Source organism: Martes martes (assembly GCF_963455335.1).
Source record: "Martes martes genome assembly, chromosome: 6".
NCBI lineage: Eukaryota > Metazoa > Chordata > Mammalia > Carnivora > Mustelidae > Martes > Martes martes.
The window spans coordinates 8,617,833-8,640,506 of NC_137893.1; the positions used below are offsets into that span (position 1 = coordinate 8,617,833).

Genomic DNA, 22,674 nt, shown 5'->3' on the forward strand with positions numbered 1-22,674 from the left:
GCACAGGGCAGCCCACCACACTGCAGAGAATGCTTTGCTGCCCACTCCAGCCCCGCCAGGCTTCCTGCAGCTTTCCTGGGGTTTACCTCCAGTGATTTAGTCTTGAGTATCTGCTGCTTCAAAACACCTGCTGTCCTCTTCCCTTTGTCTTTATCTGTAGGTTGTAACATAAGGCAGAGAGCTGACACTCACCCCTTGACAAAGAAACAAATACTGGCATACTTTCTGTCAGTGAAAGAGAGAGAGAGATGTAATATAGATCTCTATATACCTATAGTTGTGGGCTAAATTATGTCCATCACCAAATTCATCTGATGAAACCCTAACTCACAGTGCCAAAGAATGTAACCATTTTGGGGGACAGCTGGGTGGCTCAGTCGGTTAAGCACCCGCCTTTGGTTTAGGTCATGATCCCAGAGTCCTGGGATCGAGCCCTACATTGGGCTCCCTGCTCAGCAGGGAGTCTGCTTCTCTCTCTGCCCCTCACCCCACTCATGTTCTCTCTGTCTCAAATAAATAAAATCTTAAAAAAAAAAATAAGAATATAACCATATTTTGAGAGGCCTTATACAAGGTAATTAAGTTAAAATCCAACCATTAGTATGGACTCTAACTCAAAATGATTGATGTCCTTATAAGAAGAGATTAGGACACACAAAGAGACACCAGGGAGGCTCACAACAGAGGAAAAGCCATGTGAGGACACGGGGAGATGGCAGCCATCTGCAAGCTGAGGGGAGAGTCCTCAGGACAAACCAATCCCGCAGAAACATTGACCTCTAGAACTGTGAAAAATACATTTGTGTTGTTTAAGCCCCCCAGTGTGTGGGATTTTTGCTGTGGTAGCCCTAGTAATATAAAGTGTGTGTGTGTGTGTGTGTGTGCACGCGCGCTCACGCATGAGCACGGATGATACAATGTGAGGAGGTGATAAAATTTTGAGTGGTCAGTGGCAAGGCCAAGTCTTCTCATTGAGTTAACTCTAAATTGCTGAGTCATATGCTTCTGTTGTCCCGGAGAAGCCTCTTGTCAAGGATGGTGAGTGAAAAGCCCCGTCTTTTCTGATCCTTTCATCCATCCATGGAGCCCCCACAGGAATGTGTTAACTCCCCTCCTTAGCACTGAAGAACCAGAGACGAATTCCAACGGATAGGACTGAAATATCCACACTATCAGCGGCTAATAACTTGGAAAACTGAAACGATGGGAATAGGAATATGATACACCCTTCCTGAGATTGAGAACAGCATTCTTCTTTGAACCTCCTCAATATCCAGGAAAGTACCTCACCCATTGCAGGGGAAAAAAATAAATAAATAAATAAATTTAAAGTAAATATATATAATATGTATAAATATATATACGTATAAATATATGTACATGTATACATATAAATATATTTAAAATAAATATCTATATATTTTCAAATGTAAATATATTTAAAATAAATATATATATGAAAATATAAATATGTTCAGATAAATTTATTTATATAAATTAAAAATAAATTTAAAAATAAATATATATGCCTATGCATACATGTACATGTACATATACATATACATACATACATATTGACTGAGTGAACACAAATAATATGAGGACTAAATTTACAAAAGTATCCCTGCTCCACTCCTCCTATCCTCAGAGAAAGTCATTCTTTTCTGGAATTTGTAAATCTCCTACTCAAAGTTGTAGACACTCTACCCTTCTACTTTGCATCCTGAAGATTCCCTTACACATAATTTGTATCCCTGGGTACTGATTTTTTTAAGATCCACCACTGACCGATTTTTATTTTACAACTCTACAGTCTATTTAAAATCGTGTTATCATATTATAATGCATGGGAAAACGCATCAGGGGCTCATGGTGAGAAACACATCACGGCGGAGCTTCTCTAAAACACGGTCTGCCACCCAGAAAGAAATGAAATCAGTGCTTTCTAAAGTCAGTACTTGCAGGGCAACGCATAGCTGTCCCCGTGGCACGGGAACAATAGTCATGAGAACGACGCACGGAGTCACTACTTGCTTCAGGCCTCTCTGTCCCTGAGTAACCACCGCCCCAAAACTCCGCCTCTCCAAACAACAGCAATTTCTGATTTCTTCTGATCTGTGGATGGCTGAGCCGCTCTCCTCTGCTGGCTTCCCTGGGCTCTCGCTGGGATGACAACGTTCGGCTGGAGAGTCACTGAGGTCTGGAGGTTGGTGTTGGCTGGGGGTGGGGGAGCCTGGCCTCTCCTCCTCCAGGAGGCTACGCTAGTCTCCCATGCAGCCTTCTCAGGGCCGCATTCAGGAGAGCAAAGTGGAAGCTTCCAGGCCAGGGGAGGCCCAGGCTCCAGAGCTTCCGTGACATCTCTTTTGCTACAATCTCCTGGTCCAAGCGAGTCATGAAACCAGCCCGGTCTCACAGAGTGGGGAAGTAGACTCTCCCTCTCTGTGGGAGCAGCTGCAGAGAATTTATGCCACATTCCATCAACCACAAGATCGCAGCAGATTCAAAATCACCCCACTTTCTCACTTGGTGAGCAAAAAGGGGTGAGTCAGGGAAATGGTTGTCCTGAGCCGGTGCTCTCCTGTGGAGGGAAACTGAGGCCCAGTCTTCCTTCCTGGCCAAGAATGAACCCGCTGCGTCTGAGGGGGCCCGATGCCCACTGCTGCGGGAAAGAATCCAGTTAGAGAATCAACAGATCTGTTCACCCAGAGAGTTAGCGCTGATATCCCTGCTTCTCACATCTGGCTGCATACTGGAATTCTCTAGAGAGTTTTAACAAATATGGATGTTTGTCCGGGTCCCGTCCCCCAAAATTACAATTTCACTGGTATAGAATGTGGTCTGGGGATTGGGGATTTTTAAAAGCTCCCTAGGGGGTTCTAATGTGCAGCCAAGTGTGCCAAGGACCGGTGTTTAAAATTGAAACTGCCTCGTCTCAGTTGGCAAGAAAGACTCAGCTTAATGCTTATTGACTCCATCTACCTGGTCATTGGTGATGTGTAAGTAGGAGGATAATGTTATACGCGCGCGCGCGCGCACACACACACACACACACACACACACAACGTTCTGGTAGATAGTGATAAAGAAAGCTTGCTCTCAAGTGTTTAGGGATTTGCAGACGGATATATTTTGTGGAGAACTGAACACTTCTAAGGAGGAATAAGATACCCTGTGGGCAAACAGTCAACTCTAAGTTTCAGAACAAGCTAGAATGTCTTGTGGTCCATTTGGTTTCCTTAACCCAGGGCCACTGGAAGTGAGTCACCAACAGGGGAATACCACATTGATTTGAAAAAATAAAAATAAAACAAAGCTAGCAAAGCCTCTATATCGTTAGGTGTTGGGACTCTGAGTCGAGCTGTAGATGCCTTCTCTGACTCTGGCTACCTCGTAAAGGTACTTGGAATTATCCTGAATGTGAAAGTTTGCAACGTTCCTTTGGAATGAGCCTCAACTTTTTATCTGATAAAAAACAGCACTGAGGGGTACCTGGCTGGCTCAGTTCCTGAAGCGTGTGACTCTTGGTCTCGGCATCGTGAATTTGAGCCGCAGGTTGGGCTTAGAGATTACATTAAAAATAAAAAATCTTTAAAAAACAAAACAAAACAAAACAAAAAATAATCAGACACACCAGCACTGAGCATAGTAATTGGAGTAGAAATATGTTGAAATATCTGATAAAAGCAGAACTATAACTTCTACTGAGGAACCCACTATTTTACTCATTCTTAAAAATAAACATTTGTGCCCCCTTCCTGCTGGGCCCCAGGGCCTGACTCAGCGTGAGCATGAATGTCTCCCCTGGAAGGGCCTGCAGGCTAATTTCAGGGCCAAGACATAGAAGTAAAGGCCAGCAAAGTGCTAGAATTGTGGAATAACGCATTGATTATAAAGGTGCTGTGCAGTCAGCCCGTGCCCAGGCAAGCAGAAGGCTGCAGGAGGGTTGCCCGGGACCTCATTGGGAAGGCTCCCCCCAGGCCTCTCCCAGACCAGCTGAATGGGAGGCTCTGGGGGTGAGGCCCACAGTCTGTGTTTCCCGGAGCCCTCGGGGGATGTTAACTCACGGTCAAGGTTGAGCGCCACCGTACTGCACATCTGAAAAGTATGGTCCTTGAAGATTTCACGAAGATCTCACAGAGGCTACATCTCAGAGAAAGGGCCTCAGGGCTCAGTTTTGCAGTCCACATGGGACATGCTGAGGAAAGATGCAAGTATGAGTGAAAATAGAACACCACGGGGGCCTGGTCCTTTCTCTCCAGCCCCCAAAGAAGAGGGCCGAGCAGTTGTGAACACCAACTACGTACACAGATGACAAGACAGCCTTCCGTGGCCTAGCGTAAATGTGGCTTCGCTTCGCTCCGTTCCCTTCCACTCCTCTGCCTTTCTCTAAGGGAGGCTGGATCAGAATCACCAGAATCATCAGGCTTAACCTTGCCACCTCCATACAAAGTCTTTTCACCCGGGTCACACGATGTTTTACACAACACCCCAGCACCGGTCCTAGACTAGAAGTCAGAACCAATCTGGACAATCCCTTTCAGGCGGGGTTACTGTTTCGACGGACACCCTTCCCTCATCTCCCCAGGTGGGAGCTGCATGGATGCAGGCCACACGCCTCATCTGTCTCCAGCCACCCAACCCTGCACCCCAGCTGCCCCCGAGCCAGAGCTGCTAGGCCATTACTGGGACATTTTCTCCGGAGACGCCAAATAAGGCACAGCATCTGAGGAAGGGACCACACACGTTCAAAATGACAAATAGTCTTCTTTTTTAAAAATTTAAACAGGGAGGTAAAAGCCCTGGGTATTTTTTTCTTCATATGACAAATAAAAAAAGAACTAAGTTTTTTTTTTTAAAGGAAGTAAACAAGCATCTCTTTACAAAGCACTTTGAAAGGATGAAGGCAACTGAACATTTCCCATCATTTCTACTTGTCCAGATTTTTGACTAAAGCTGCATGTGAATTTTGTGGGCTGCTAACAAAGAAACCTCATTTTCCTGAGTTTCTCTCTTCCTCTTCAACAGCTAATCTGCTGGGTTATGTCGAAGTTTAGCGATGTTCAGGGTTGCTGACTTACTCTTGTTGACATCGTGTTTCCTTTGTGTAATTTTTCAAGTCAAAATATCATCAGAAAGGAAGGACTCTTTAGCTTTTTAACTGATATCTGCGAGCAAGCTGGAGCATTGCCCTTGACACTGGCATCGGTATCAACCCCGAGCCACAGATAATAATCTCCTAATCTCAGAATATTTTATTTCTAATTCTTCATCTTGATCTCAATAAGTGAGGAAGCCAGTTTTAAAAGAACATTTTGTTCTAGCCTTTCTTATTTTTCAAGCCAGCTTTCTGAAAACGCAGAGTGTTCTTCAAGCATTATTTTATGCTGAGGCTATATTTGTCTTCCAATGCAGAGATGCATTCATTATCACAAAGATCTCAGAGGCAAATTTAAGATATGCGCATCTACCGCAGAAATGCAGGCGTCTGCAGGTACAGCAAATAATTCTGCCCAATGACACTGCAATATTTCAGGGACACCATGGTCCCCGCAAACCTCAGAGACACCCAGATAACCCTCACATGACAGCATGAGTTAAAATCTGACTGGAGGAGAGCTCTTTTCCAGGAAAAAAAATAAGCTTTAAGGACACGGACTGGATTTACTCTAGGCTGGACCAAGTCCCCGCCTGCCCTCCGTCCCAGGCTGGGAAGGGTTGGAATGTCTCTTCCAGCCCCTATCACACACCCACAGACCCTCCTCCGGGTTTATTAGAGGAGATGCAGCAAGGAGCTTTATTTCTTCTTTTTTTTTTTTTTTAAGATTTTATTTATTTATTTGAGAGAGAGAGTGCGCATGAGGGGGAGAGGTCAGAGGGAGAAGCAGGGAGCCCGATGTGGGACTCGATCCTGGGACTCCAGGATCATGACCTGAGCGGAAGGCAGTTGCTTAACCAGCTGAGCCACCCAGGTGCCCCAGGAGCTTTATTTCTGATCCACTCACCCAGTCACTGTGTCAAAGCACCTGGCAGATGACTGGGTCCCATGCCTTCATTCGATGGCGAATGGCACCCAGGCCCAGGCTGGCTGGAGGATCCGCGAGGACAGCAGCGAGTTCGCAGCGGCCGAGCCTTGCGGGAGAGGCCACTCCACGGTCCCTCAGCTCGTCTTTCCCAGTCCTGCCTCCTGGGCCTCCTCAGCCTGCGTCGGTGTGGAACGCGGCCCCAGGACAGTCATGCGTCCACGCGCCTGGGGCAGACAGAGCTAGAGGGTCCCGGATGGGCCTATGTGGAGATTTCCTCCTTCTCGAAGGGGCGGCTTTGGTCCATGCAGGGACAGAGAGACAGTCAGTTGCCCCCCAAGCTCATTGACAGAAGTTACCATCCCGGAGGCCAGGGTCCCAAGTCCACAGTGCTGGCATCACGTAAGCCCGCGGGTCCCCAAGGCAAGGCCTGCAGGAACACGTCCTCCTCACACTAATTGCAGCTCGAGTGAACGGTTCCATCCCAATCAAGAGACGGTCTTTCTCCGGGAGGCAAAGCAGTCACACAGCCGAAGTAACACTGCAGTACATGTTATCGCATGCATACGATACCTGTAAACATACAGTGAGAGTCAAGTGCTTCGTTTAATAACACAGTTTTCACGTGGAAAAGAACCAAAGTAGAGTGAGTAATAAATGCCAGCCCCGTGCAGAGTACTTTGAAGGCGCTGGTAAGGACAAGAGGGGAAAATTGGCCCCTGCTTGCTGGAGGCCCCCGTGAGCTGCTGTTGCAGAAGCGGGAAGGGAGCCTCATCTCTTCTAGAAGAGTCTGTGGGGTGCTCTTGGAGAAGAGCGGACTTGAAGAGGACTCAGCGGGAGGAAAAGGCAGCTGCTCTGAAAGTCAAACGTGCTGACCAGCACCCCAGGCGGGGACCAGCTTCCTCACGGGCCTGGAGAGGCAGGAGTGCAAGTTTAGGGAATGACAACAGACTGTGACAGGTCAGGGAGAGTGGAGGAGGCATGATCGCGGAGAAAAGGCTGAATAGCTTTTTAATTTTTTTTTTTTTTTTTTGGTAACTTGAAGAACTTTCTGGAAGATCAATGGATCAATCAATGATTAGGCAGCCAGGCAGTGGCTGATGTAGAAGTCCTCTAGGACACTGTGACGTCTCTGGGGAAACAATCCTGTTTGCAGGAAAGAGTTGCTCTCACTGCAGTTAAGGAGTGGGGGGCTCCAGTCCACCCGGGCGGTCAAGGGGCAGAGGGAAAAGTGAGCTGGGAAGGAAGAGACTGGTCCTGGAGTTGGCATGCGACAGGCGTGGTGGGCAGGACTGAAGTAGTAACTGAGCTCACTTGGCGCAGAAATCCCAGTCCCTGACGCAGGGTTTATTGTCTAGAAAGTGGCCACAGTAGAAACAAAGCCAATTCTTGGAGAAAAATCAGTTGTGATCGGAGCTAATAAAAGTCCTGGGGTAAGAAGCAGCCATCTTGCCGGTTTCTGCTTGCTGGCAAAAGCCACGTAAGTTCCCTTTCCCTGTTCTGAAAACTCATGTCGCACAGGACAAGAGCTTGCTGATCCTTCCGTGTGTGTGTGTGTGTGTGTGTGTGTGTGTGTGTGTGTGCGTCTGCCTCTACCTTTCATACTGTGTTTGCCAATGTTTCTCCTCTGGCTGGGAAAACTGCCAAACTTACTCTGAGATTTTTGGACCCCGCGCAGCAGGACCCGCCCCTCCCACTCTATCTCCACCGTGGGAACCCTATGCCGGATAAGCCCGCACTAGCGGTAGGAGGACATCTCCATCCGCCACCCGTACTAAACAGCTCATGGTGACTTTCCATCAGTCACAAACACACCTATTAATTAGATGGTGACTGTCAACATCTCCCAGAGGCTCCAAGAACGCCTTCTTTTGGGGTCCCTTATCAACGATCTAGCCAATAAGAAAAAGGTATTCCTGCTTTAGAAAACGCTGGGGGTCCTGACACACATTTCCACGGCCCTGTTTCTGGCTCACTTCCACCCCAGATAGCTCAGTACCTCCCTTCTTTGTCGAAGTGGGGCATGGTAGGTTGACGGAAGAATTGTCGACAAGTGGAAAATTCTAATCTGTCAATGTAACAGTTTCTGCACGTCACTGAGCCTTCAGTGTTATATATTTTTTAAGATGACATAAATTGTGTTTTCTTTATGATTATTAAAGAAACTAACTGAAGGAGGGGCACCTGGGTGACTCGGTTGGTTAATCAACTATCTTCGGCTCAGGTCATGGTCTCAGGGTCCTGGGATCAAGTCCCTCATTGGGCTCTCTGCCCAGTGAGGAGTCTGCTTCTCCCTCTGCCTCTGTTCCTCCCCCAGATCATGATCTCTCTCTCTCCCAAACAAATAAAATCCAAAGGAAGGAGGGAAAGGAAGGAAGGAAGGAAGGGGAAGGAGGGAGGGAGGAAGGGAGGGAGAAACAAAGAGAAGGAGATTTGAAGTTTCAGGACAATGACTAAATCTGACTCTCTCTGCTAGGTAAGAAGAGTTCCCTAGAAGGATTCACCACGACTCATCTGGCATAAATGGATGAATAGGTCTAGCTTTCTTGTTTCCATTTATAAATGAATCCCTTGAAGGATGATCCTTGAGAGAAACTGCAAAGAGTAAGGTTCAAACCCAGTGGCACGACCTTGGGAGAGCTAACTAACCCATGGAGCCCCAGCTGTCTCATCTGTAAGCCTTGGAGAATGACATACTCAGGGCATTGTTTTAGTCATTATGTGAGATAAGGTACTTGAAAATACTGCATGGTATACAGCACAGAGTAGGTGTCAATTAAATAAGTAGGTCTCACACCCCAGAATGCAGAGCTAAGGATGGCTGCCCAAAACCAAGGTGATGTTTAAAAGAACATTTCCTACTGAGATGATGAAGGCTCAGGGGTCGTTTCATTTCAAAAAGGCTTTTATGCTTGGGGCGAAAGGTAGGGGCCGGCAAGGGCGGAGCAGAGGAAGCTGAAAACTCTCTTAGAATGGGATGGGATTTAAGACAGGAAAATTTTTGGAAGGGGGGCTCCCCTTTGACATATCCAGAAGCCTTCTGCCAGGATAGAGAAGAGCTTACTCGGGAAGGGCCACCTCCTCAGCACAGGAGGACTTGGAGGGCAATCAGAGAGAGACAATGTGGTGGGGGAGCTGCAGGAGTGAAACCATCAGACGAGGGACAGGACATTAAATTAGTTGCTCACTTAAAACCTATGCAGTCCTGAAATTCAATGTCAACAAATGTCCATGTCTAATCCCATAATTCAGTCACAGAATAAGAAGAGGAAGAAGAGGGGCACATGGCTGGTCAGGTCATGATCCCGGAGTCCTGGGATCGAGCCCCACATCGGGCTCCTGCCCAGCGGGAAGTCTGCTTCTCCCTCTCCCACTCCCCCTGCTTGTACTCTCTCTCTCACTGTCTATCTCTCTCTTTGTCAAATAAATAAATAAAACCTTTAAAAAATAAAAATTAAAAAAAGAAGAGGAAGAAGGGGAGGAGGAGAGAGGAAGAAGAAAATTATACTAGGTTACAGGAAATTTTATACCCAATGTACTTTATAGCACTTGCATTTTAATCACTTCTTCTTTATAAATGTCCAAAGTCACCACAATAGCATTAACAGACATGTAAACTGTTATTCCTCTTTCAAGAGTTGTTACTGAAATAAGCACATTTATTTAGGTCTAATTCTTAGTATATTTCATAATAAATTTAAAAACATGATTCTCTACATAATAAAAAAAATATTACCCCAGCAACAATCAAATCTCACTTAAAAATTCAAGAAGTTCTGGCAGCGGGGGCGCTTGGCTCACCTAGCTGGTTGAACATGCAACTCTTGATCTTGGGGTCATGAGTTCGAGCCCCATGTTGGGTATAGATCACTTTAAAAAATGTCAGGGCCCATTGGTGATGGTTAAAAGGTGAATAAAGATTTTTTTAATTCAAAAAGCTTTGGGATTACATATCCACAGATAAATAGTACTTTCCTTATATCCAACTAACTTTCTCATTTTTCTCCATTGACATATTTTGATGGCTGAGTTTATAGTGAGGGACATTTGTGTCATTAGAGGGACTCAAGCAGACTCCCCACTGAGTGTAGAGCCTGAGAGGGATCTAGTCCCATGACCCGGAGATCATGACCTGAACCAAAATCAAGAGTCAGATACTTAACCAAGGGAGCCACCCAGACACCCCTTAAAAATTTTTTTTTTACATTTTATACATCAGGATTCTAGGTTCGTCTTCCCCTGACTATAGAATTGCATGGCAAAACAAAAACAAAACCAGTTTTTAAACCACTAGTAGAGGGCCGCCTGGGTGGTTCAGTGAGTTAAAGTCTCTGCCTTCAGCTTGGGTCATGATCCCAGGTTCCTGGGATCGAGCCCCGCATCGGGCTCTCTGCTCGGCAGGGAGCCTGCTTCCCCCTCTTTCTCTGCCTGTCTCTCTGTCTACTTGTGATCTTTGTCTGTCAAATAAATAAATTTAAAAATATATTTTAAAAAATAAAATAAACCACTAGTAGAAGGTGTATTGTGGGGTATAGTGCATAATAGAAAGAAGAAAAAAATATGGTCTTCACTTGAAATATTTAGATTGAGGACTGAGGCATTAAGTTGTTAGAGCCATGCCAACATTCAATTTCTTAGAAAACCCCCAAAAGTATGCCATATGAAGAAAAAAATTTCATGAAATACATATTAGTGTAAAGAATGACTAATTTACATGTAAATGCATTTGTTCAGAAATTATTTCCTGAGTACCTACTACCTGCCTGTCTCTAGGCTAGGAAGAGCATCTATGCCCTTTTTGATAATAAAAAAAGTCAACGAGTCATTCTGAAGGTTTGTAAAGGCAGGAGAGAGCATGAAAGGCAGCACCGTGCACAGACTCTGTGGGGGACACAGCTATAAACTCTGGTCCTGCGGCAGTTTTCAGAGAGGGAGCCTCCAGCCGGAGACCTGAGCACCACCACCGAAGCACTGAGTTAGGGGCAAATTTCAACTGCTCTGTGCTCCAGGCTCCCGAAGAATGCCTAATCATGACTTCGTTTTGGTATAAAGACAATAGAGCGATCAATCGGAAAAAGTCTTGGAATTTAAAGTCTTCTGATGATGAATCAAGACAAGGTAGTTTTAATTTTTTGTTGAAGAGTGACATATGTGCAGAAATGTGAACAGGACACGATCAGGGTCCAGATCAGGAGATGGAGCATCACAAAGCCATCTCTGGCCCCCGGAGGTCCCTACCCACCCTGGGGATGTTGGTATAATAGCACAGACTGGCTCCTAACAGCACGGATGACTTTGCTTTGCATTCAAGGTGTACTCCTCTGTGTCTGGCTTCTTTCGCTCAATGTGATATGGTGAGACCCAACCACACTGTTGGATGCTTAGTTATAGACCACGCATGCTCAGTGCTAGGGAACACTCCACTGCGTAAAGATGTCCCAATGGCTGTCACATTCTGCTCCTCAGGTACTTGAGTTATTTTATATATAACCTTTTAGCCACAGAAAAGACCAGAGATTGACTCTTATCCGGAAAGGATCCACAGATAAAATTCACCATCTCCTTTCTACTTGAAATTGGTCTGATCAAAGGAATTTTAGGAATGCCTGAGTAGCTCGGTGGGTTAAGCTTCTGTCTTCAGCTCAGCTCATGATCTCCGTGTCCTGGGATCAAGCCCTGCATCAGGATCTCTGCTCAGTGGGGAGTCTGTCTCTCCCTCTCCCTCTGTCTCTCAGCACCCCTCCCCCCACTCACACTCTCTCTCACTCTCTCTCAAATAAATAAATAAAATCTTTTTTTTAAAGAAAGGAATTTTTGGTCTCCCTTCCATGTCAGGATTAGAGATGGTCTAACTACAAATTAAGTATTAACGATTTTAACTAGGCGTTAGGGAAAGGAGAAGGGGAGTTAATATTTTGGCAGCTGGCTTTAGTGGACTCTTCCTAATTCCAAAGGAAACTGATGGTGATCATTTCTCAGATGAGGCAGAGTGTCTGGAGCATCCTGCCCCCACAGGATTGCTTGGCAATATATGGTGACTGATGAACGGAGTAGATGGTGGGCGGGAAGGGAGACAGCACCCAAACAGGATACAAAATCAGGGTACCCGAAATCACTTTATGAAATAAAATTATGTTTATTACAGAATAACACAATTTCTTATTCACACATCCCACCTGTGACATTAATCAGAGCCTTCACCTATGGGCCGTATGTCATCTTTTCCACCCTTAGTTTATAGATTTTTTTTTTTTTTTTTTTTTTTTTACTTTTGAAGTTGTCAAAAGAAGAAAAAGAACAGAGCTGCCCTAAAAGGAATGAGGAAGTGAGAGCTCCCCAGTGTCTGGCTAGCTATGTCTGGGTGATAACCCATGATGTTCTTTCCGGTCTCAGTAATATTCTGAATTTCCACCTGCCCGCCCCCTCTCGTTTATAACACAGAACACGTGAAGTTAGAGCAGTTCAGTTTTCCTCTCTCTGTCAGTGGATTAGGACCAGCAGAGTGTTATGCTGTTTCTCCTGTTTTGCACGGTTCCCCGGAGATAAGAGAACTCTGGCTGGAGGCCCTCTGAGGGTAAGTACCATAAATTAATATAACTGAAAAATTAGCTAGCTGGCAGATCACTGGTCTTTGAGAGCACCTGCAACAGAAAACCGTCGTACCCCAAAACATGCCGCAAATCATGTTAAAGAGGCTGAGCACTAAAAGCTTATCTTCAGTGTGAAGGCTGCACTCTTTCGGTATAGGAATTCTATCAATGTTAACTTTGTTTTATGTTCACTGCAAGTAGCATCCTGGGAATAAGTGTTTTGCTCTGGGGGCTAGAGGAGCTAATCCGTAAAGAGCACTTTACACAGTACCTGACAACATGAGCTCCTCCTCCCCCAAAAATGTGAATTATCATATGATTGTTAGATTATCTGTTGATGGGAATGGAATAAAGGATAATAAAGTTTGGCACAGTAAAGATATTGGGTTTAAAAAATTTAGAAATAGGTTTGCTCCGGCGCTGTTCTTGATAGCTGAAGACATCTGGTACATTATCACAGACTTTAAATGAAAACTTTTCTATCTAATAGTTTCAGAGTTTGTGTTTTGGCACCAAAATTGGCCGATTTATCACGGGTCTCCCTCCTCATTCTCCCCCATGTGATTTCTCATAGGCAGAGTCAAGGCCACACGGGAGCAAAATTCATCCCTGGACAGTCAGCCCAAAATCTAATGAAGTTGATAAGCAGCTGCAATGCTGTACGTACTCCTCTTATATTTCTTAATTCATATTTTCCAGAGGTAATAGTCACATGATCTTTACCTAAATTAATTTTTTTCTCTTTCAGTCAAAAACACTAAATGCCAATAACATGGAGACATTGATCGAATGTCAGTCAGAGGTAAGAGAGCAATTTTTAAAAAATTTTTCATCTTCACTGTGAGAATATGGAAAACTTTCTGTTTCTATGGAGTATTGTTTGGATTGTATAATTCTTAGAGTGGAAAATTAACATCCTAAATGTAGTTAATTAAATACACTAATCAGGGCCTTATGTGATGATAATCCAGACTTTATTATTGATTCTAGAAGTTAGAAAAAGATCATGGGACTTGATTGACTAATTTTTAATTTTTAACATTTTTAATTTAAATTTAACATAATTTTAATATGAATAAAATGTTGTACACATATTTTGTGGGGGAAGATTGGGTAGATCTCCTCAGTCATTTTTAACGAAAATAAATATATTTTTAGAACAATATCAAGGAACATCCTCTGTTGGCATCATGTGAGAGTGAAGATAATATTTGCCAGCTAATTGGTGAGTTTTGAAAACAAACCGGTCTTTTATGTAAGTGCTAACAACAAATGTTCTTGGTTTGCAAAACCACAGTACTCTACCCTACCAGGAATTTCTTTTTTTAAGTGTTTTTTTAAAGACCGCAGAACATTAACCCTTCGATGGCTGGCAGACTCCAGCTCACTAGAGCATCAGGGCTCGCTGACAAAAAAGGTTCCTACAGCCAAGCCCCCAGCTCTCCCAGGGGTTTCTAGTGGGGTCAGATCTCCTAGCCCCTTCTGTTTTGACCATTAAAGCAGACATACATACGAAAAATAGTTCCTTTTCCCTTTTCTTCCTTCTCTAATGGAGAATGAATGTAAGAATCCCTGAAACAATTGGTGCTGATCTCCAGCTCCCAGAAACCCACCATTCACTGTTTTCGCTGTTTTCGTAATGTGTTTCGTATTACATAACCGCGACCCAGTTCTCCTGAACTGCAAGGGACAAACCACTTCTCTGTCCATCCTCTTCCACTTGCCAGTGTGGAAACATGCTGCGATGCATTTAGAAAACAGCTTTTATGTGTGGGGAAAACGAGAGAAGGAAAAAGACGGAAAATAAACAGAAGGAAACGTGTGAGATGCAATGCCCATTGCACACGTGTCTTCAGGATTTTGCAAGGATAGAACATCTCACTGATGTTTTACCGGTAATTCCCAGCCGCCGGGTCTAGGTTCAAGCCTTCCCGTGGCAATTTGTGCCCGCCTTGTCCTCAAGCAGCCCCAGGGGAAATCCTGAGGGGGACTGCAGACAGGCGGATGTGGCTCCCTCTGGTGGCTGGTTGGTGCTAGTGTGGCTGCGAGCTGTGCTGGCCTGCCCAGCCGAGGGCCTTCAAACCAAATCTTGAGCAAAGATCCCATTTCTTTTTATGGGTCAGTAATATTCCGCTGTCTTTAAACACCACATCTTTATTCATTTATCCATCAATGGACACTTCGGTTGCTTCCATGTCTTGCCTATTGTAAATAATGCTGCAATAAACATAGCGGCGCACATAAACTTTTTGAATTCATGTTTTCTTCTTATTTGGGTAAAACCCAGCAATAAAATGACTGGATGGTGTGTGGCATTTCTATTTTAACTTTTTGAAGAAACTCCATATTGTTTCCCATCGTGACTGAAACTAACGTAACATTCTATGTCAACCAAACTTCAGTTTAAAAGAAGAAGATCTTGAGCAAGTCACTTCCTCTCCTGTTAAGGCTCGTTTTTGCTGCCAGTCAAAGGAGAAAATTAAAATAATTAAGTAAAATAATAAAATAAAAATTAAAATAATTTCACATCAGAAAAACCCACCATAGTTATTAAGGTCAATATATGAAGATGGTTGTTTGGGATCTCCTCGGCTAGTTTTGCTGCTTTTCTGCGGCAAACAGCCAGTGAAGAGTAAAAACAGGAAAGGTGGAGGCTCTGAGGAACCCGGGTGTTGATATTTAGGGGTGGTTGCTCTGGTAACAATGTGGTTGCTTTTTGCGTTCATTTCGCTCGATTAAGATTCATGCCCTTTGCTTTCCCATTTTTTCAGAATCATCCCCCCCTTCCCCTGTGGCATACCACAGATGACATTATGTGGCTGACAGTATCAATTGTCTTATATGGAGCTTTATTAATTATTTTAACAATTATTTACTAATTTAATAATTATGAATCTAATTTTTCTCTTTGCCTTTTCCTGGCTATAGAAATTAAGAAGAGAAAGAAGGTGCTGTCCTGGCCTTTTCTCATGAGAAGGCTTTCTGCTCTGTCAGATTTTTCTGGGGCTTCAGAACCTGAATTGAAAACCTCACTGTTTGACCAGCCGTTGTCAGTCCTCTGTGGGGAGGACGACACACTCCCCAGACCCGTTCAGGTAAGCGCGTGTACCCGCAAACCCACTTCAGGTTTTTGTCAGGCGTGAAAAACCCTTGGGAGTTCTAAATATCATTCTCGTGCTAAACGTGCTGGGGCCGGTCTTCAGGTTTTTCCACTTTTAGAAATGGTGTTTCCAATACGAGTGCAGTCAGGAGACGACCTAACCGCTTACATGCTAGAAATCCAGCCTTCCATCTTCCTGATTTCGTGGCGTCAGGAATGCTCAAAGATGTGTAACTTCTGTGAAGTCAGTGGATAGAGGTGGGGTATAAATGATAGGATCAGAAATCCAGTGTTTATACAGAATGACTTGAAAGGAGAGAGACTGGAAATAATTTTAGAATGTACAAAATTAGAGCATTCACAACTTATCTCCTCTTGGAAAAAATAGCAGAGTGGAGGGAGAAAGTTGATAACAATGGGGCTGTGAAAACCTGGCATTCATGGTCTCTTGTAAAGACTGTGTTGGTATCACAGAGAACCGTCTTTTAGGGAGAGGATTCTCTCTGACAGGTGAAGTTTGCTACTGTTCACATGCACCGTTTCAATACCTACACATAGATTTTTTTCATGGAGTAGTAGCGGCACATGGTTTCGTGTATTCAAAGTAAGAGTAACCTTTTCCTATTCCTCCCTCTCTTTCCTACAGGATATTCTCACTATTCTGTGCCTTAAAGGACCTTTCACGGAAGGGATCTTCAGGAAAGCAGCCAATGAGAAAGCCCGAAAAGAGCTAAAGGAGGAGCTCAACTCGGGAGGCCTGGTGGATCTGAAAAGTCTCCCTGTGCATCTTCTGGCGGTGGTCCTTAAGGTGAGGTCACGACATTGTTGCCAATAATATGCCAGTGGGCTCTGACACATTAAGTCTCCGAAAATAAGAAACGGGCCCTTCTCCCTACAAATCAAAGTAAACTTATCTGGGAGTTTAAGTTTTTTCGTTTTGGTTTTAGTTTTTTAGAAGCCTTTTCTTTTCTTATATGAACGTCTCTGTGTCTACAATCTCAGATTCCAACAGAGAATGATACAGTATATTCTCCCCAAATTCTGATGAGAAAAGGCCAAGTCCATGCCCCTGAAGCTGGGAGCCCCTCAAATGATGGCCTCACTCCGTCCATTGTCAGGAAGTTGCTGAGAGATTTCCCTAGAGTGAACAGTGCAGAAGAAAGGGGGCATAGCCTGTGGTAGAATGATCAGAGGGTCCCTGAGCTGGACCAGACAAGGGGAAGAGGAAGATGCCAGGCCATGTGTAGCCTAACCAGACCCAACCATCCCCCTTTTATCCTCCAGGACTTCCTCAGAAGTATCCCACAGAAGCTACTTTCATGTGAGCTGTTTGAGGAGTGGATGGACGCACTGGAGAGGCAGAATGAGGAGGACAAAATTGAGGCCCTCAAACAGTAAGTGGCCAGAGTCTTTGCCAGAGGCCAGGCCCTCGTGGTCTCCGTCTTCTGGTTCTCCACGCAGTTCTCTGATGAGTGCAGGAATATTGACGTGTTTAGGGAACCAGAGTGAAAGTATTTATCTACGCCCAGAATAAAAGTCATGAGGTACAATAGACATTCCTTTTAAAGTAGTTTTAGCTAAAGGAAAGGAAGCACTTTTTCAAAGAGGAGAAAGTGAACTTCAATATTCACAAATCCCAAGAGGTGGAGGAATCTAAAAACCGTAGTAGTTCCAGAAGGTTTGAGACAAAAATCGCAGAGGAAAACCTCAAAACACGCAAAGTAGCCAAGTGTAAGTAGCCAAGATTTGTGTCAAGCAAGGCAACGATTCCCCCATAAAACATCCATTAAGGCATAGGAGAACAATCTGGGAGGAACTGTCTTGATCATAAAATTCCACAGCATATTTCATAGTCTCCTAATTAACCAAAATGAAAACTCCATAAAAACAAATTCCAAAGACAACAAAAACAATTACATTTGTAAATGCAATGCTAAGCTTTTAGCTACTAGACAATCTCAAACACTAACTTCAAAATATCAGCACTTTCGCCGAATGCCATGAAAGTCTCTTTGTTATGACTATCCCAAGTGGCTAAATATTTCCAGTGAAATAGTTATTGAATTGAATTAGAGTATCTGCCCCATATTGAAAATCCTAAGATTACTGCAAGTTTCTCCTAAAGACATTAAGCTCTTCCATAATAGTAACTTCTTAAGAGAGGTGAAAACGGTCCCTATGTTAGAGTCACTATTGCGTATTTTGAAAAAGCGAGGCTTTACCCATCTCGTTTATTATCATTAGTACCAATGTTCCCATTTAAGTGGTGACTTGACCATATTTATGAACGTAACCTTAGAAACTGATTTCTTCTCCATAAAGATTTCTTGGAATGGCGTAAAAATGGGTAATCTTTGTGTGATGATCACAGATCAAGAAAGGCAAATGATTGTGCTCTCAGAATACCAGTCTTGCAGTGTTAGAAAGACATTCTGCATGGCTGCATGATTATTCTACAAAACAGTTTCCAGAATGGATTCAACTATGGAGTCTGTTGTAGGAGTTAAGGATTCCCAATGTAAGATCTATACAAATAAAGGACCGTGTTATTCGTGTCCTAACTATAAAGATCAGTGTCTTAGGTCTTTAAGATCTCATGGTTAACCAGTTTCATTCCACATCACTTGCCACTGGAAGTGTCTGAATGAACATTTCACAATCTTACTCATGACAAGGCACCTTCCTCATTTTGAAGGAAGTCTGGGTGAAGCAGAAACTTTCAACTTGCTACACTAAAACTGAGACAGATCATTAGCCTCCTCTAAAACCAGCTTCCCTGAACCTCATTCCAGGGTTGCAGATAAGCTCCCCAGGCCCAACTTCCTGCTGCTCAAGCACCTGATCTCCGTGCTCTACCTGATCAGCAAGAACTCCGAGGTCAACAAGATGGACGCCAGCAATCTGGCCATCTGCGTCGGACCCAACATGCTGACCCGAGAGAACGACCAACACCTGTCTTTCGAAGCCCAGAAAGACTTGAACAATAAGGTTTGTTCCGGTCTCTGTCTGAGAAACTCCCAATGTGTGATCTCACCATCTGTTTGAAAAAGGCAACGGATAAGATGCCTCTGAGTCTCTCTGGCTGACTCAAGCTCGCAGTGAAGTATGAAATGCAAAACGCTTTTGTCACAGTTCTGCTCACTTGGATTTATGCGTTTAATGGAACGGAACAATCCTGTCTCGTAGGATGACAAAGGTGTCCTTTGTTAAAGCTAAGTCTCACTGTCTCCTAGGATAGAAAAGCCCTTTTGTTTGGTTGGGTTTTTTTTCATTGGTGCATTGTACTCTGTCAGTCCAACTATCAGTTTGGTAAATTCCTTATTTAAATGAAAATTTTAGTTAGAGGGTTTTTTTAAATTCTCAAAAAATGCATGTCTGAAAAATAACTTTAATATATATGATTTTTACCAATTTCCTGGATGTTCTTTTCAAACACATAAAGATCTCGTATGTGCATTTTGGCACCTCCCTAACAGTGAACCCTCATTATATCCCCATCCCTTCCCCCTCTTCCTTTAAAAAAGATGGAAGATGTCTTCAGGCTGAAAACTTGCTTCCTTTTCCTCACAGATCAAGACATTGGTGGAATTCCTCATCGATAATTGCTTGGAAATATTTGGGGAGAACATTCCGGTACATTCCAGTACTGCTTCTGAGGACTCCCTGGAACACACTGACAGTTCAGGTACCGAATGTGTTCTCGCTTGCTTGTGGTTGTGAGGGGGCGTCCGTTCCAGTCTGCCAATCACGTAGAGTATCTCTGGTGTAGGAAGCAGAAGTGACCTGCCCAAGTCACCAAATCAAATTCATAGGATGCCATTAACATGGGAACTTGCTCTCAAATTTTCCTGCAGTCCCCTCACTCAGCTGACACTCCTTCAGCTTCTTTCTGAATCATAAAGAACTGCTGAGTTTACTAAGTTACCTTTCGCTAGAGGGTTGTTTCCACGTAATGGGACAGGGGTCCATTAAAATGGAATGGATCCAATCAAAGAGCTATCCAAAGGATTGATTTTTTTTTAAAATTTAAGATCAACAAGTGTTCAATGAAAACATTGTTTTGTGCCTTTTCTCATGCTCATTCTCTCACTCATATGTCCTTTTCCTACTTCTCTCTGCACCTCAAACTAGGAAAGAAACACAATTCTAACGTGACAGATTTCTTTTGTATCAAGCCCCAGAGCAGCTTTACCAGATTACCTAGGGCCATCCTTGATACAAGTAGGGTGAATGGTGGTACTAAAGTTTATTTCTCAAAGAAACTGACCCAGAAACTCAACTGTCCCTTGACTTCCTCCAGATGCATCAACGCTCCAGAACGACTCAGCCTATGACAGCAATGATCCTGATGTGGAATTCAGCGGTGCCATCGGCTCCCCAAACAGGCAGCCCCAGGTGCTCTTGGAGACGGCTGCCGACTGGGAACCCAGAAGCCCACAGCTCGCTTGGGAGTTGAGCCCGGAGCCCATTGTCAGCACTGTAGCCAGGCTGAAAAACTCCCTCAGGGAACCAGACAGAAGCTACTCAGAGCCCAACATGTCATCCTCCCAGGAGAGCCTCGAGAGCCAGAAAACTCACCAAAAACTAACACGAAGTGAGGACGACTTCACCATGGCCCCGGCAGGGGCTTGTCTGGAAGGTGAGGAAACTGAAGACCCGTTTCCAGAGGAGGTGTTTCCTGCAGCTGAAGGCAAAACGCAGAGGCCACAGGACCTGAAGGTGAAGAATTCGACTCAGGGTTTGGGGTTACTGTGGGGACTGGCGCCCAAAGCCGCCTCCAGTGGCTCTCTGGATGCTTCCTCCGACAGCTCCCCCGTGGCTTCTCCTTCCAGTCCCAAAAGAAATTTCTTCACCAGACATCAGTCTTTCACGAAGACAGAGAAAATTAAGCCCAACAGAGAGATTAAAAAACATTCCATGTCATTCTCCTTTGCCTCTCACAAAAGAGTGCTGACCAAAACCCCCAGCTGTGTGTCTGTGAAATCCAAAGGCTTTACAAGAGACCAAGTGAAGAAAGGCTTTAAAAAAGAAAGCCAGCTTGCTGGGCGAATCATCCAGGAGAACTTTTCTGAAATTCAGGGCCAAACAGCTCTAGACTTTACCTCCAGATCCTATGCCCTCTCAGTAGAGGATGTGTTCCAGCAAGTGGACCAGAGAAGCCCTGGGAGTCCACCATCTTATGAAGAGGCCATTCGGTGCCAGGCATTGGACCTCTTGGACTACGGGGGCCAAACAGTTGGCAGCATGAGGGCTAGAATGCTCAGCCAGGACACTCAACTACCTTTGTATCACAAAGGGAACTCAAGAGATATATGCAGTCAAGAGCCACTTGACAGGCACAGACTATCTCCCAGGACTGAGAGTTGGAAGCACAGCAGGCCTGTCCACGCTTCTATCGAAACGATAGGACAAGTGACTATCACAGGGAGACCGGAGCTGCGCCATCTGAGACCTATGTCTGAGTCAAAACAGAAGACTGAGCTGGACCACCTAGTATGGCGATGTAGTCAGCCGGCCTTTGAGGCTGACCAGCTCCAGTATGCTAAAGAATCCTACATTTAGGAAGGCCAAGCAGACACCATGGCTTGTGGTATCTTTGTAAATGCATGACTGTATGAAGAACTGCTTTAGACTCTGTTTCCAAGAAAGTCGAGAATAAGCTCCTTTAGAGAAGTTGCGTAAGCCCTCCTCAGCGGGGCTAGCTATGCAAGGGCACTCAGGTAGTGTCTGTGTGTGCCTGAATTTGTGCAACATGTAGCAACTGTATAAAATGTGTATAAAAGTGTATACAAAGTGTATAAAATTCTTCAGTGAAGACAAAGTGTTAGGTGCAAAGATGTCTACATGAGTGTGTGTATATTTGTTTGTGAACTTGTAGTCAATGGCATTGCTGTTCTCTGCCTCCTGGGGCACTTTTCTATTAGTGTTCAAAAATAATTTTTCTTCTATTTTCATGTTGCCTTAAATGTCATGCCATTTTTCATATTTTCCACAAACCCCATTTAGGGGAAAATGTTTAAATCTCTGTTAGAAGTTTACTCCGGTAAGCAGCTTTGTGATATTACTCACATGGTAAGAAAAAGGAGCAGACTGTGTTTGGAGTTCTCAAAGGCATTACAAACTCCAGTAAATGAAAAATCTGTTTGTTAAAATTTATGAAAAATACTTAAATTGTCCTTTCAACCATCTTTTTCAATTTGGATAGATGAGTAAAAATGCAATACATCAATATTAACTGATTTATAGCACTTTGAGTTTCTTTGTGGCTTAGTAATGTCTTCTCCAACAGTGTGCAGGAAATTACTTTATATGCATTGGGGACCATATATAGAATTTCAGTGTAATCTCACTACAATAAATTGCCTTCCTTGTTTCAAAGTAAAAATGTTCATTCTTGACTGATATGCTGCCTTCGCTCCCTTGATTCTATAGAAACCCAAGAAAAGCACTCACACATTGGTTCATTCAACATTTATTGAATATATATTCATTACTCTAGGGTAATAGGCTGTCTGGGATCTTGTCTTTAGAAAGAAAAGATGAATCCAGTTCTCCAATGGTTTGCAAATCCATAAAAATGTACCTACTTGAAGCCATTTTTTCAACAGTAACTCAGAGGCCAGAAAATTTAGAATGCAGGGGGTGCTTGGGCAGCTCAGTCAGTGAAGTGTGTGCCTTCAGCTCAGGTCATGATCCCAGGGTCCTGAGACTGAGTCCCAAATCAGGCTCCCTGCACAGCGGGGAGTCTGCTTCTCCCTTCCCTCTGTCCCTCCCCCCCCACATTTCATGCTCTCTCTCTCCCCTTCTTTCAAATAAAAAAATGAAATATTTTTTTAAAAAGATGGTAAAAATAATTTAGTATGCAAATACAGGGTAATATAGTGAATATAATATTTCCTATTTAGTGGAATAAACTCTTCAGTACCTTTACAAACCTTATTTTTACTATACTCAGGTTGTTTAT

At 44.0% G+C, this 22,674-nt stretch overlaps 1 protein-coding gene across 1 annotated transcript; it reads left to right on the forward strand.

Moving 5' to 3' along the window:
• The first annotated feature begins 13,773 nt into the window (after positions 1-13,773).
• Positions 13,774-22,084, forward strand: TAGAP (T cell activation RhoGTPase activating protein). The gene is made up of 7 exons (XM_080806159.1): positions 13,774-13,835; positions 15,539-15,705; positions 16,357-16,518; positions 16,995-17,104; positions 18,503-18,698; positions 19,281-19,395; positions 20,011-22,084. The coding sequence occupies exons 2-7, from the start codon at positions 15,580-15,582 to the stop codon at positions 21,270-21,272; spliced, it is 1,971 nt and encodes a 656-aa protein (XP_080662285.1). The 5' UTR covers positions 13,774-13,835; positions 15,539-15,579; the 3' UTR covers positions 21,273-22,084.
• Positions 22,085-22,674: the final 590 nt, after the last annotated feature.